This window comes from Schistocerca americana, chromosome 6 (genome assembly GCF_021461395.2).
Source record: "Schistocerca americana isolate TAMUIC-IGC-003095 chromosome 6, iqSchAmer2.1, whole genome shotgun sequence".
Classification (NCBI taxonomy): domain Eukaryota; kingdom Metazoa; phylum Arthropoda; class Insecta; order Orthoptera; family Acrididae; genus Schistocerca; species Schistocerca americana.
In genome coordinates, this window is record NC_060124.1 from 540,175,483 (window position 1) to 540,190,070 (window position 14,588).

Sequence of the window (14,588 nt, forward strand, 5' to 3'; positions counted from 1 at the left end):
GGAGATCTTGCTGGCCAGGGTAGTTGACTTACACCTTCTAGAGCACGTTTGGTGGCACGGGATACATGCGGACGTGCATTGTCCTGTTGGAACAGCAATTTCCCTTGCCGGTCTAGGAATGGTAGAACGATGGGTTCTATGACGGTTTGGATGTACCGTGCACTATTCAGTGTCCCGTCGACGATTACCAGTGGTGTACGGCCAGTGTAGGAGATCACTCCCCACACCATGATGCCGGGTGTTGGCCCTGTGTGCCTCGGTCGTATGCAGTCCTGATTGTGGCGCTCACCTGCACGGCGCCAAACACGCATACGACCATCATTGGCACCAAGGCAGAAGCGACTCTCATCGCTGAAGACGACACGTCTCCATTCGTCCCTCCATTCACGCCTGTCGCGACACCACTGAAGACGGGCTGCACGATATTAGGGCGTGAGCGGAAGACGGCCTAACGGTGTGCGGGACCGTAGCCCAGCTTCATGGAGACGGTTGCGAATGGTCCTCGCCGATACCCCAGGAGCAACAGTGTCCCTAATTTGCTGGGAAGTGGCGGTGCGGTCCCCTACAGCACTGCGTAGGATCCTACGGTCTTGGCGTGCATCCGTGCGTCGCTGCGGTCCGGTCCCAGGTCGACGGGCACGTGCACCTTCCGCCGACCACTGGCGACAACATCGATGTACTGTGGAGACCTCACGCCCCACGTGTTGAGCAATTCGGCGGTACGTCCACCCGCCCTCGCTCAAAGTCCGTCAACTGCACATACGGTTCACGTCCACGCTGTCGCGGCATGCTACCAGTGTTAAAGACTGCGATGGAGCTCCGTATGCCACGGCAAACTGGCTTACACTGACGGCGGCGGTGCACAAATGCTGCGCAGCTAGCGCCATTCGACGGCCAACACCGCGGTTCCTGGTGTGTCCGCTGTGCCGTGCGTGTGATCATTGCTTGTACAGCCCTCTCGCAGTGTCCGGAGCAAGTATGGTGGGTCTGACACACCGATGTCAATGTGTTCTTTTTTCCATTTCCAGGAGTGTACATTATTCCATGATTTATTCAGTTTTCAAATTTATACTGACTTTTTGATCACCCGGTATAACAAAAACGTCTTATGTCACCGTACAAAAAGCTGTTGTCTCGATAACTTTGCTAATGTCCAGGGCGTTGATGGTGTCAACACTTTTGTGAGAGTGCTGCTCAAGAGTACTGCGCCTGTCACCAGTGTTCGGGCCAGCCGCGCATGTCTCTGTGTACTATGTAGTAGCGCGATTGCGGATCCAGAGTTGGCGGTGTGTGCTCGCAGAACGGGGAGACGCCGCTGCACCTGGCGTGCCGCGGCTGCCGCGCAGACGTGGTCCAGCACCTGCTGCAGTGGGTGAGGGAGCAGCGAGGCCCGGAGGTGGCGGCCGCCTACGTCAACTCCGTCAACGACGACGGCGCCAGCGCGCTGCACTACGCCGCGCAGGTCTCCAAGGCGGAGGTCGAGGTGCCCGACAACGACCGCCAGGTCATCCAGCTGCTGCTCGAGGGCGGCGCCGAGGTCTCGCTCTGCACCAAGTCGGTGAGTCGCCGGGCGGCTGAAAGTTACTTACAGGAAAGCCCGCGCGGTCTGACGCACGGCTTTGCGGGCGGAACGGAGCACCTGGTCCACGCCACCAATCCGCCCTGTGGATCTGTGTCGAGGTCCGGTGAACCGGCCAGTCTGTGGATGGTTTCTAGGCGGTTTTCCATCTGCGGGCTGGTTCCCCTTACTCCGCCTCAGTTACACTATGTCGGCGATTGTTGCGCAAACAAGTTCTCCACGTACGCGTACACCATCATTACTCTACCACGCAAACATAGGGGTTACACTTGTCTGGTGTGAGACGTTCCCTGGAACGTCCACCGGGGGCCGAACCCCACAACGATTCCCGGCGGGGTCAGGGATTTTCTATGCCTCGTGATGACTGGGTGTTGTGTTTTGTCCTTAGGTTAGTTAGGTTTAAGTAGTTCTAAGTTCTAGGGGACTGATGACCATAGATGTTAAGTCCCATAGTGCTCAGAGCCATTTGAACCATTTTTTCGAACCGCACAATAACCGTGGGTTCGGTGTGGGGCGGCGGAGGGGTGAAGTGGACTCCGGTAGTCGTCGTGAGGTTGTGGACCACTGCGGCTGCGGCGGGGACGGAGCCTCTCCGTCGTTTCTAGGTCCCCGGTTAACATACAATACAATATATTACTCACAGGACCTCCGTTGCATTTTTCACAGCTTATGTACGATATGGATTCGTAATATGCATGAGATACTAAATATTTTGGACTTATCGTGCATTTTTTTATTTTTTTAACCAAACGTGCATTAAATAAGATACAAACATTTTCTTAGACAACCATATCAACTCGATGCCGAGTACGTAAATCTATAATTATACACTGCAGTGTATTGCACCTCGCAGATATCAAGGAGGGGATATTGAATAGCTTTCTGTTGAGTAAGTTGCACTTCTTGCGTAAATTTATAGGAGAAACACAGTAACTGACACCACAATCCCTGCGACCTCATATCACCAAAATATCCATAAAAAGGCAGCATACGTCTGCACCTACATCTACATTTATACTCCGCAAGCCACCCGACGGTGTTTTGGCGGAGGGCACTTTACGTGCCACTGTCATTACCTCCCTTTCCTGTTCCAGTCGCGTATGGTTCGCGGGAAGAACGACTGCTGCAAAGCCTCCGTGCGCGCTCGAATCTCTCTAATTTTACATTCGTCATCTCCTCGGGAGGTATAAGGGGGGGGAAGCAATATATTCGATACCTCATCTAGAAACGCACCATCTCGAAACCTGGACAGCAAGCTACACCGCGATGCAGAGTGCCTCTCTTGAAGAGTCTGCCACTTGAGTTTGCTATACATCTCCGTAACGCTATCACGCTTTCCAAATAACCCTGTGACGAAACCAACGAGTCTTTTCTAAGCCACCTCCTTTGTTGATGGACTACATTTTCTAAGGACTCTCCCAATGAATCTCAACCTGGCACACGCCTTACCAACAATTAATTTTATATGATCATTCCACTTCAGATCGTTCCTTACGCATACTCCCAGATATTTAACAGAAGTAACTGCTACCAGTGTTTGTTCCGCTATCATATAATCATACAATAAAGGATCCTTCTTTCTATGTATTCGCAATACATTACATTTGTCTATGTTAAGGGTCAATTGCCACCCCCTGCACCAAGTGCCTATCCGCTGCATATCTTCTTGCATTTCGCTGCTGTTTTCTCATGCTGCAACTTCTCTGTATACTACAGCATCATCCGCGAAAAGCCGCATGGAACTTCCGACACTATCTACTAGGTCATTTACATACGTTTATTTTGAGAAGCAATGGTCCCATCACACTCCCCTGTGGTACGCCAGAGGGTACTTTAACGTCTGTAGACGTCTCTCCACTGAGAACAACATGCTGTGTTCTGTTTGCTAAAAACTCTTCAATCCAGCCACACAGCTGGCCTGATATTCCGTAGGCTCTTACTTTATCAGGCGACGGTGCGGAACTGTATCGAACGCCTTCCGGAAGTCAAGGAAAATGGCATGTACCTGGGAACCTGTATTTAATATTTCCGGGGTTTCATGAACAAATAATACAGGTAAATGCTACAAATGACAACAAAAATACCATTGAATAAAGGAAACATGCACCAAGAAATACAGTGAAAAAGATTGCAGTTGGCAATCGTTACAGTGTTTCCATGGTTGACACAATCCTAGACAAGGTGAAGAAAGACACAGGTGGGAACTGCACTACATAAGAAAAAGAGAAAAACAAATGTATATCTAGTATCCCATACATTGGAAATCTATCACGCAAAATTGCAAATATTTTCAAAAATAACAAAGTAAAAATTGGGTTTTCTACATCTAATAAACCATAACAAAATCTAACACATAATAGAAAGTGTAATCATGATCCATATTCAGACTCTGGAATATACAAGGTAACATAACAGGAATGCTCCATGTCTATCTACGACAAACTTGCCGAAATTTCAACAACAGGTACACAGAGCACATTAAATCCTACACATACAACAAACACACTACATCTGCCATAGCAACACATGTACATAATTCAGGACACCCATTTGGAAAAATAGGGCAAAATGTCAAAGTACTCCACCGACTAAATAAAGGGCATAAAATGGATTTGGTAGAGGAACTGGAGATATATTCACATTATAGGAAATATGAAGATAAAATGTTAAACGGAAAAACTTGAAAGTGAATCAGTGAATTTCTTCAGATGTTTCGATGGCATACTTAAATAAAAATTGTAACACACAAAAACAAGCACAATTGTAAAAATCGATATAAGTAAATTACGAGCCAAATTGTTAAGATAAATAACCTCTGCACAAAAGCATATCATAATCGGTGGAAGACCTATAATGTTTTCTCTGTGGACTACGTGTAAGGCCACCTTTGTAACAGTTTTGCTTATGCAAGATATTTTCGATATTTAAAGTGTACAACAAGTTTTGTGTGATGTTTAGTGTGTGTGAGACTCGGCACAAATGGACCATTAGAAAACTGTAAGTACAAATTCTTCTGAATTTCGCAACTAACTTTCTACCTTGAAATTTCCGCATCTTTTTGTCTTTCCTTCCTTCATACGTCGCACTTTGATCCACAGATGTTTGTACGAGAAGAATTGCAGGGCTTGTTTCAATAGTGGTACAAGTCCATTACCTCCACTTTTCTGATTATAGTGCTTCTGTCAATAATGATCCAAACAAACAGAAAGAAAGGTTCATCTCTAGCAAGAAGCCATATGCTTGAATATTTCTGTATCTCAACTGCAGATATTTCAGCGCTCATTTAACTTTAGGACTCTGTATCTTAAAATGAACAAAATTGGACTTGTACCACTATTGAAATAAGCCCTTCAATTAAGATATAACATGACTTTTTTGTTTGAAAGTCTACTACGATTCCTCTGCCGTACGAAACTGAATTTAGTCTCTGCAAGCGATCATGGGTCTAGTTAATCTATGGACAAAAGTTAAACAAACCACAGTTGCGATCGAGACATGCAAATGGGAGGCAGACTCATTCTGGGATTTGGGGACAGAAGTCGACCAGCCATACTACAGCCGTGCCTTGAGTATCGCTGTTAAGGGAGAAGAGATGTGTCCTGGCAATTTGTGCTGGGCTCTGCATTGGCTATCACGCCGACTGTTTGCTATAGGCCGACGAAGGTTTTACGAGCAAGCGACAGGAGTGAGCACGCGCGGCTCGTGGTTTCTATACTGGGGAAGGCTGCGGCATTTATCAAACGGAGCCAATATAGGCCTATGATTACGCTACAGATTAGTCTGACATAAACAACTAAGGATTCAGGGGGAGGGGGGTGGGCAGATCACTCTCTACCCATAATTTTACGTAATGTGTCTTGTATAATCAGGTATTAAATACCATTAGAAGCTAACTTTGAGTTAAAATCTTTGGTTAGTGTTTTTACACGTCATCATTACATTTTCTGGCACTTCGCAGCAAATCATATGAAAAGACGCGTTGTGGAGAGATCTTCAATGCGATGAATGTTAACTTTGCGGCTGCTTAATATTTTTGGTGTTTTCAGTTCTAAATTTAAGGCGTTTATTGTAGTTTACCTCCAAAGCTCGAAGTTAAATGTTTTTCGCTGGAATTATGTTTTTTCACCTTTGCGTGAAAATTCTTTAAGTCAGTGATACTAGTTTCAGTCCAGGCAGTATCAGTACTATTTGTACGAAGGCAGGTGAAACAGAAAAATGCATTTTTCACTTCACAACCACTCAGCTGCATCGTACATTGCTCTATTAAAACTGCGTTTGTATCCTTGCCTAGATTTGCACTGTTTCTGTTCTTGATTGATCGTTAGATCGGGTCTGGGTGCACCAAGTTCTTTCACTTGCATCGTATATCTGTGTTCCAAGTTTTTACCTGTTAAATTGCACACTGAATTCATATTGCGCTGGTTTCACACTCACGGTATGTCGCAGATATTCACAAACAAGTAAAACTCACTAAAATCTTGCAAAATACACTCCGAAAGAGAAACTTGCTAATATCACACGGTATCAAAAAAAGCAAGGAAAGTAAAGTAACGGGACAAATTTCGCGCGCTTTGTCCTCTAATCACTTATGGAACTCTCGCTAGATGGCAGTACTGTTAGGTTACGGTAGTTTAGTGCACTCTGGCGGGATATTTGTAAACTTATTCTAAATGTGGATAAAATAGCCAATGGGAGAATCAAAATAACTATGTAAAACATTATCAAAACAATAATATTAAACGTCGATTAATGATGCATCGAAGCGTAGCAGAGATGTGCAGAGACAGAGATTGGATAGCGAAGTTTCGGCCATTCTACATTCCTTTATTACATAGATAGTAGAACGTGAAAAACGTGTGGTGGTTGGTATGACACCCTTAGGCTGCAAGCTCTGAGCCTTCGGGTCGCCCATAAAGAGCAGTACTATGTAGAAGCCACGCCCCCATACCGCTACCACATGCAGCTTACTGACGTTCCAAGGCGCAGCCTAAACACTACTAACCGTTCGGAAAACATCTATCGATACAAACAGTTCCAAAAACGTTGACCATCGTTATTTTAATCGGAATGGGATATGTGCGAAATTCGTCCTGATAACTTAAAATATGTAATATGATCTTGCGAAATTTACTTTAACATATATTTTGGGGCGGCTCCGCCTCAGAGCCTTTAATTCAAAGCCGCGCCTGGGGGAGAGATTTTGGAATGTTCTGTTAACGATCGCGTTTAGCTGCAGGACGATGCCGAAACTGCCGCTGCCCCAGGAAAACGACGTATTTTACCGTGAACAGCGTCCCAACCAAATAAACTTAAATTGTGCTATATTCACATTATTTCCCTCCACGCTTGTCAGCGACATATCTTTGGTTTTGTAAAATTGTGGACAGTTATTTCCAGAAACGCGGTAGAGTGGTCAAGTGTAGTCTCCTGCCTATCCATTTCGGAATCCCTACAAATCAGAGCCTATTTTCTCGTTTTTCTGCTTATCCAGAAACACGTTCTTCTCCTTCCAGGTCGTCTTGTCAAGTGGTCGTTCTCGTGTGCTCAGAACAATCTCTAATTGTCTTACAAGAAACACAGTACAAACTGGCCAACAGAGAACCTCCATCTCCTTTTCATAATCTTACTTCACTAATTATTAGAATTTTCCCGATTAAATAAAGTTACTTGCGGTAAGTTCAGGTTTAAATGTGTGAGAACTGCATCCCATCCTTCTCTCTCTCTCTCTCTCTCTCTCTCTCTCTCTCTCTCTCTCCTCTCTCCCCCCCCCCCCCTCTCTCTCTCTCTCTCTCTCTCTCTCTCTCTCTCTCTCTCTCTCTCTCTCTCTCTCTCTCTCTCACACACACACACACACACACACACACATTTTCTTTAATTTTTTTACCGACTTTGCCTTTGGTTGCAGCCTCGTTCAGGTGTAGATCTTGGGTTCGGTTCGGGTGTGCTACAATCTCTCTCCCCCCCCCCCCCCCTCTCCATTTCCAAATGTGACTTGTCAGCACCACTTTTAGCGTGCTACTACAGATGCCTAAGATTACAATAATAATAACAATAAACTATTTTATTACAGTAATAATTTGTTTACAAGAGTGAGTACAATTCTTTAGCATAGTTTGCAAGAAGTTACATTTGGTACAACTACAACATTTGGAAAGCGATTCATCCAAAACTTCAGAAGTACGTGTGTCACGCAATTTACTTAAGGACTGTAATAGCAAGAAAGTCTAATAATTTTGAGAATATCAAAAGTTTCAACAAATAAAATGAAAGTGTGCATTCACCATAATCAGTATTTCACGTAGCACTGCGATTATGAATACAAGGGTTCCTTCCCTTCCTGTCTTTGCTTGCTCAGTTGTATTGGGTATAGCCGTCCATCTGCTCTCGGCAGCAGCTACGGTCAGTCTGTGAACTGGCGTCTTTACCTGCCAGCAGTGTTCTACACAGGTGGTCAGGACGCAAGCCCATACAGACGGAAAAAAAAGAAAAGCAGCTTGTAATTTCCTAGAATTCATTATACAGTGTCTTTGTTTTTGTAATAAATTATTTTTCGTGCGTAGTGTCTAATCGTGAAGTATGCGTATGAAAACCGATAAATCATAGGATTGGTTCGCGGCAGGTCCATGGAAATTTTCAGTTTGCGTTTAATCTAGCCTTCACCTCTCAGTGGTGTGAAGACTCGCGACGAATAACACGTGGTTCGAATTGCACGTTAAACTTTAGCTCTCTTTTCCCCGGGTGGATAACTGGCGTATATTAGGGCTGAATGTTCTCATGTTGACCCCCTCCCCCATCTCTTCCCCTCCCTCCCTTCTTCAGGTCTCCCTCATCTCCTAGAACCTGGCAGATCCTCTGTATTGATCATGATCAGTGTGCCACATCAGTGTTGTGTTTAGTGCTGTTTCTCGTGTGCGTCAAGAGGTGTGATTTTAATTGTGTACTGCCTTGAGGTTCGCTGTCAGTGTTACGTTATGTGCTATGCCATCTGTCAACACCTTTATGCTCCAGTCATACTGTGTCTTGTGTTCTTTTAATCGTCGCAGTGTGTGGCTTTTTGTGTGTGCTACTTTTAAACAGTTTTTTATCTCCATTTTACAGTCACCCCGTTTTTTGTCTATTGCCTTCCATGATATTCCCCCTTTTTTATATCTATGTTCACCTTATTCTCTCCTTTGCTGTTTTTAAATGTCTTCTATTGTTTTGTTCTCTGTCTTTCGGCTGAAGAGCAGCGCATATGCTGCTGCCAGCCCTCCCCGATGGGGAATTGGAATACAATAAAGAAAAAAAAATCATGTTGAGAATCAGAAGGAGCGATCTGTTTTACTTCGTAAAAGCTTTCTAAAGTAGAGATCACATAAATATTTCTTTATTTGCGCTTTCTAAAGTAGAGATCACATAAATATTTCTTTATTTGCAACTGGTTTCAAGAGACTCTGCTGTCTTCTTGACGTCTTCAAAACCTTTTGTTATAAAACGTGTTCAGTTTGAGTTGGAACCTTACGGCACAGTTTATCCTCTGACCTGGTTTGATCAGTTATAAATGATTTCTTGGAAGGCTGCGACTATGAAAACAATAGGTTTGTTTATAAATAAATCTCCTGCTACCAGTCGCGATTTTCTTTATTTACTTGTCGCACGACGCCTTTCAAAAAATGATTCCCATTTTCAAGTGCGGTTTTTGTGTGTATTATGCCGTTCCTATTGATGTTGTCAATGTGTGAGGGTCTGCTTCATTTCGTTGACTTTTACTGCAATACATAAGAAACACAAGATTATTTAGCTGGTTATCGATTCTTTTAGTGTAGTTAGTGACGAAATTTAGATGAATGTGTACTTATAGTTTTCTAATGGCCCATTTGTGCAGATTCTCACACACGCTAAACATCACCCACAACTTGTATAATTTAAACATCGCAAATATCTTACATAAGCAAAATAGTTACAAAGATGTTCTTACAAGTAGTCCACAGAGATAACACTATAGATTTTCCACCGATTATGATATACTTTTGTACAGAGGTTATTTATCATAACAATTTGGCTCATAATTTACTTATATCGATTTTTGCAATTGTGCTTATTTCTATGTGTTACAATTTTTATTTAAGTGTACTATCGAAAAATCTGAAGAAATTCACTGATTCACTTTCAAGTTTCTCGTTTAATATTTTATCTTCATATTTTCTATAATGTGAATTTATCTCCAGTTCTTCTAGCAAATCCATTTTATGTCCTTTATTTTAGTCGGTGGAGTACTTTGACACTTTGCTCTATTTTTCCAAATGGGTGTCCTGTATTATGTATGCGTGTTGCTATTGCTGATGTAGTGTGTTTGTTGTATCTTAGGCTTTAATGTGCTCTGTGTACCTGGTGTTGAAATTTCAGCATGTTTGTCCTAGATGGAACATGAAGCATTCGTGGTATGTTACCTTGTATATTTCAGAATCTGAATATGGAGCATAATTACACTTTCTATTATGTATTAGTTTCTTTTGTAGTTTATTAGATGCAGAAAACTTTACTGTTACTTTGTGAGAACGTGGCGTGAGGTTCCAAGTCAAAATAAAAACGTTTCACAACCAAAGCTTTTGAAGACCCGAAGATAACAGCATAGCCTGTAGAAACAGGTTGTTGTAAATAAAGAAATATTTATGCGACCTTGGCTTTAGAAAGTTTCTATATTATGAACACACAAGTGTTCATCCGGCGATGAGGTGAAAGAAGAGGTTCACAACTTTCTCAACAGCATGGCGGCGAGCCGGTATGATATGGACGTACATAAACTGCCACAGCGTCTACAAAAATTCATCGACAGAAACGGTGATTATGTCGAAAAATAGCTACATGTTCAATCTGTAAACTGATGTAAACCATTTTAGAAATGAACAGGTCAATGTACTTACAAAAACAAAACAAAAAAAAAGGATTCCTTCCTTTTGGGATTACCCTTGTACCACTCACAAATGAAAGGTGAACGAGTAACAACGGTTCCCAAAACATAACGCTCACCAGTGAACTGTAGTTGAATTCTTTTATCTTGGCGGCTCGCGCATGCCCGCCAAGACGCGGGAGATTGCTGCGTTGCCAGTTGCAAACGACGCACGTGCCAAGAGAAGCAGCACCATAGTGTAGTATAGTATAGTTCACAAACTTTCGTTTAGGGGGGAGCGCGCAGTTTATGAAGTAAAGCCACCACGGCCGCATTAACCCTTTCGCTGCTACAGAGACGTGCTCCCTGTATTTTGTCATCACTGCACTGCTCGCCTGTGCTGACGCATGGTGATCTGACTGCTTTGACACACTTATCATTCGATTTCACAAAAACTATTTGGCCCCAAAATTTGATTTTTACACATCTTATTCACTGATACCTTCCCCCCATAAATGACTTAATTTTGTTTCGATGTTCAACGCAGTTATTGTGCAGCATTAAATGTAGTAAACCATTGCACGAAATTTTGAAGAGTTTGCAGAAGTAAAAGTCCCTAGCGTATACTTTCCGTATGATCGATTTTAGTTGCCACCATGTTGAGAATGAAATGTGGACAAGATACCTAAATTTCATATAAAATTTACTGTATAACAATATCACATTTAATTTAAGTAAAGGATAGGTGTCGTATGTAATATTGAGAAATATTCCGTCTTTCGCCACTGTAATAAAAGTCTTATTTATAGCAGAGCCATTTCGCTTTTTTCAAAAAAGTTCTGATTAAAACAAAATTGGCGAAGTACACAAAACTGAATTGTTGACGTAATAAACATGGAAACTAAAATATATATATTGTCAGTGAGGCGCAGTGAGCAAAAAATTTGTGTTTGTCACAACGGACAGTAAATACTTGTCAAAACATAGATCAGTTGACGAAAACATTTAATATGATGATGCTGCTGCCAAAGCAGCGAAGCAAAGAATTACATCAGACAAAACAGATAACATGAATATTGTATGTGAGCCTTTTCATTATTTTTAATTGCTGTGAAAAGGAATATCAGGGGACAAAATTAGAAAAACCGAGAACTAATTATGATTATAATGAAGAGACAAAGGACTAGAAATTTCAAAAAATTACATTCAAACGAATAAAATTCATGAAGTAAGACACTTCGATATTTTTTTTAAGTAAAGAAAATATTAAGGACCAAAGTAGGTTTGAAATCACAACCTTTTGCTTAGCAGCCAATTATCTTAACCATTACACTAACGCAGCTTGACATTCGAATGAACACCTGGAGGACTTTAATAAAAGATCTCGCAGAATACCGACAGACACAGTTGGTATGATTATAATTATTCACGAAGTACAATAGGAAATAAACAATTACCGCTGTTCTTTATTGCGAAAAAGCGGTTCGTGATAATGATTCAAACACCTTTCCTTGCTATCGCCTGAATTAGGAGGCTTATTGCTTGTTTGGTTTAATTAATTAATAGAATATGAAACAATTGTTATAAAGAATGCTTTTTCCAAACTTTCTATAAAAGACAGTCTGCTATCAAGACATTGCTTTTGTTCAATTATTTTATTTATGACTGAACGTTTCTAAAACTGAAGCCACTCGTCTGTGCTCTGCACTGCAGTCGAGCTTTGGCAACGTCGTTCTCTGTTTCATTGGCTGACTGTGTTTTGTGACGTCAGATGCGCAGAACGAACCTAAACTCGGCCGCCGTCGTAAATGACACGCACTTTAGTTCCCAAGGATGAATGAAGGATGAAGGAAGTAAGAGGGGTTTCAGGTGTGCCGAAGGGGAGTGTCGTAGGACCATTGCTATTCATAACATACATAAATGACCTTGTGGATGACATCGGAAGTTCACTGAGGCTTTTTGCGGATGATGCTGAGATATATCGAGAGGTTGTAACATTGGAAAATTGTACTGAAATGCAGGAGGATCTGCAGCGAATTGACGCATGATGCAGGGAATGGGAATTGTATCTCAATGTAGACAAGTGTAATGTGCTGCGAATACATAGAAGGATAGAGCCCTTATCATTTAGCTACAATATAGCAGGTCAGCAACTGGAAGCAGTTAATTCCATAAATTATCTGGTAGTACGCATTAGGAGTGATTTAAAATGGAATGACCGTATAAAGTTGATCGTCGGTAAAGCAAATGCCAGACTGAGATTCATTGGAAGAATCCTAAGGAAATGCAATCCGAAAACAAGGGAAGTAGGTTACAGTACGCTTGTTCGCCCACTGCTTGAATACTGCTCAGCAGTGTGGGATCCGTACCAGATAGGGCTGATAGAAGAGAGAGAGAAGATCCAACGGAGAGCAGCGCGCTTCATTACAGGATCATTTAGTAATCGCGAAAGCGTTACGGAGATGATAGATAAACTCCAGTGGAAGACTCTGCAGGAGAGACGCTCAGTAGCTCGGTACGGGCTTCTGTTGAAGTTTTGAGAACTTACCTTCACCGAAGGGTCAAGCAGTATATTGCTCCCTCCTACGTATATCTCGCGAAGAGACCATGAGGATAAAATCAGAGAGATTAGAGGCCACACAGAAGCATATCGAGAATCCTTCTTTCCACGAACAGTATGAGACTGGAATGGAAGGGAGAACCGATAGAGGTACTCAAGGTACCCTCCGCCACACACCGTCAGGTGGCTTGCGGAGTATGGATGTAGATGTAGATGTAGATGTAGATGTAGAACAAGTTTGCCCATCTCTACTGCAGACACGAATGTACATGTTACGCCACGCATATTGAGAGGGGTCTTGGAACTGGATGGGTGGGGGGGAGTGGGGGGTGGGGGGGAGGTGGAGCGCGCTGACCCGGTGGCGGGCGTGTCCACAGGCCCAGGAGACGCCGTTCCACTGCTGCGCCCTGGCGGGCAATAACGACGTGCTGACGGAGATGCTGTCGCGCATGACGCAGACGGACGTGCAGAAGGCGCTGAACCGGCAGAACGCGGTGGGCTGGACGCCGCTGCTCATCGCCTGCCACCACGGCCACATGCGGCTCATCTCGACGCTGCTGGCCAACCACGCGCGCGTCGACGTCTTCGACAACGAGGGCCGGTCGGCGCTGCACCTGGCGGCCGACCGCGGCTACCTGGAGGTGTGCGACGCGCTGCTCACGCACAAGGCCTTCATCAACAGCAAGTCGCGCGTCGGCCGCACCGCCCTACACCTCGCCGCCATGAACGGATACGCGCACCTCTGCAGGTCAGCACTCTCGTCACGTTCACACTTCTACTACTACTACTACTAGGGTTGCCGGCCGCGCGGGATTAGCCGAGCGGTCTCAGGCGCTGCAGTCATGGACTGTGCGGCTGGTCCCGGCGGAAGTTCGAGTCCTCCCTCGGGCATGGGTGTGTGTGTTTGTCCTTAGCATAATTTAGGTTCAGTAGTTTGTAAGCTTAGGGACTGATGACCTTAGCAGTTAAGTCCCATGCCGGCCGGTGTGGCCGCGCGGTTCTAAACGCGTCAGTTTGGAACCGCGTGACCGCTACGGTCGCAGGTTCGAATCCTGCCTCGGGCATGGGTGTTTGTGATGTCCTTAGGTTAGTTAGGTTTAACTGGTTCTGAGTTCTAGGGGACTAATGACCTCAGCAGTTGCGTCCCATAGTGCTCAGAGCCATTTGACCCATTTGAACCATCTCAGTACCCAAACATGTTTCGGCACCACTGTGCCATCATCAGTGGGTTTTCGTTTTTATTTATTCTGCAATGCGAATATTTTTGTTAAGTGATTACAAAATTATGTGCATTTTTAGTTCAAACAACAGATCGTTTCTTTTTGTAAATACCTTTATATTTGGTGTGTACGTGTTTTCTCGATAACTTGTGTGTTAATTACTGCAGGTAGCTTGTCATCTGCAACCAAACGGTGACAAGCTACCTGTAGTAATTAACACACAAGTGATCCAGAAAATTCGTGCACACCAAATGTAAAGGTATTTACAAAAAGAAACGATCTGTTGTCTGAACTAAAAATGCACATAATTTTATAATCATGAACAGAAATGTTCGCATTGCAGAATAAATAAAAACGAAA

General features: G+C 43.5%; 1 protein-coding gene across 1 annotated transcript in view; it reads left to right on the forward strand.

Moving 5' to 3' along the window:
* Nucleotides 1-14,588, forward strand: part of LOC124620279 (serine/threonine-protein phosphatase 6 regulatory ankyrin repeat subunit A) — a 437,897-nt gene that overhangs the window by 136,176 nt on the left and 287,133 nt on the right. The window contains exons 7-8 of the mRNA XM_047146947.1: nt 1,301-1,558; nt 13,386-13,756. Coding sequence (XP_047002903.1) covers nt 1,301-1,558; nt 13,386-13,756 — 629 coding nt within the window. The remainder of the gene's footprint in view (nt 1-1,300; nt 1,559-13,385; nt 13,757-14,588) is intronic.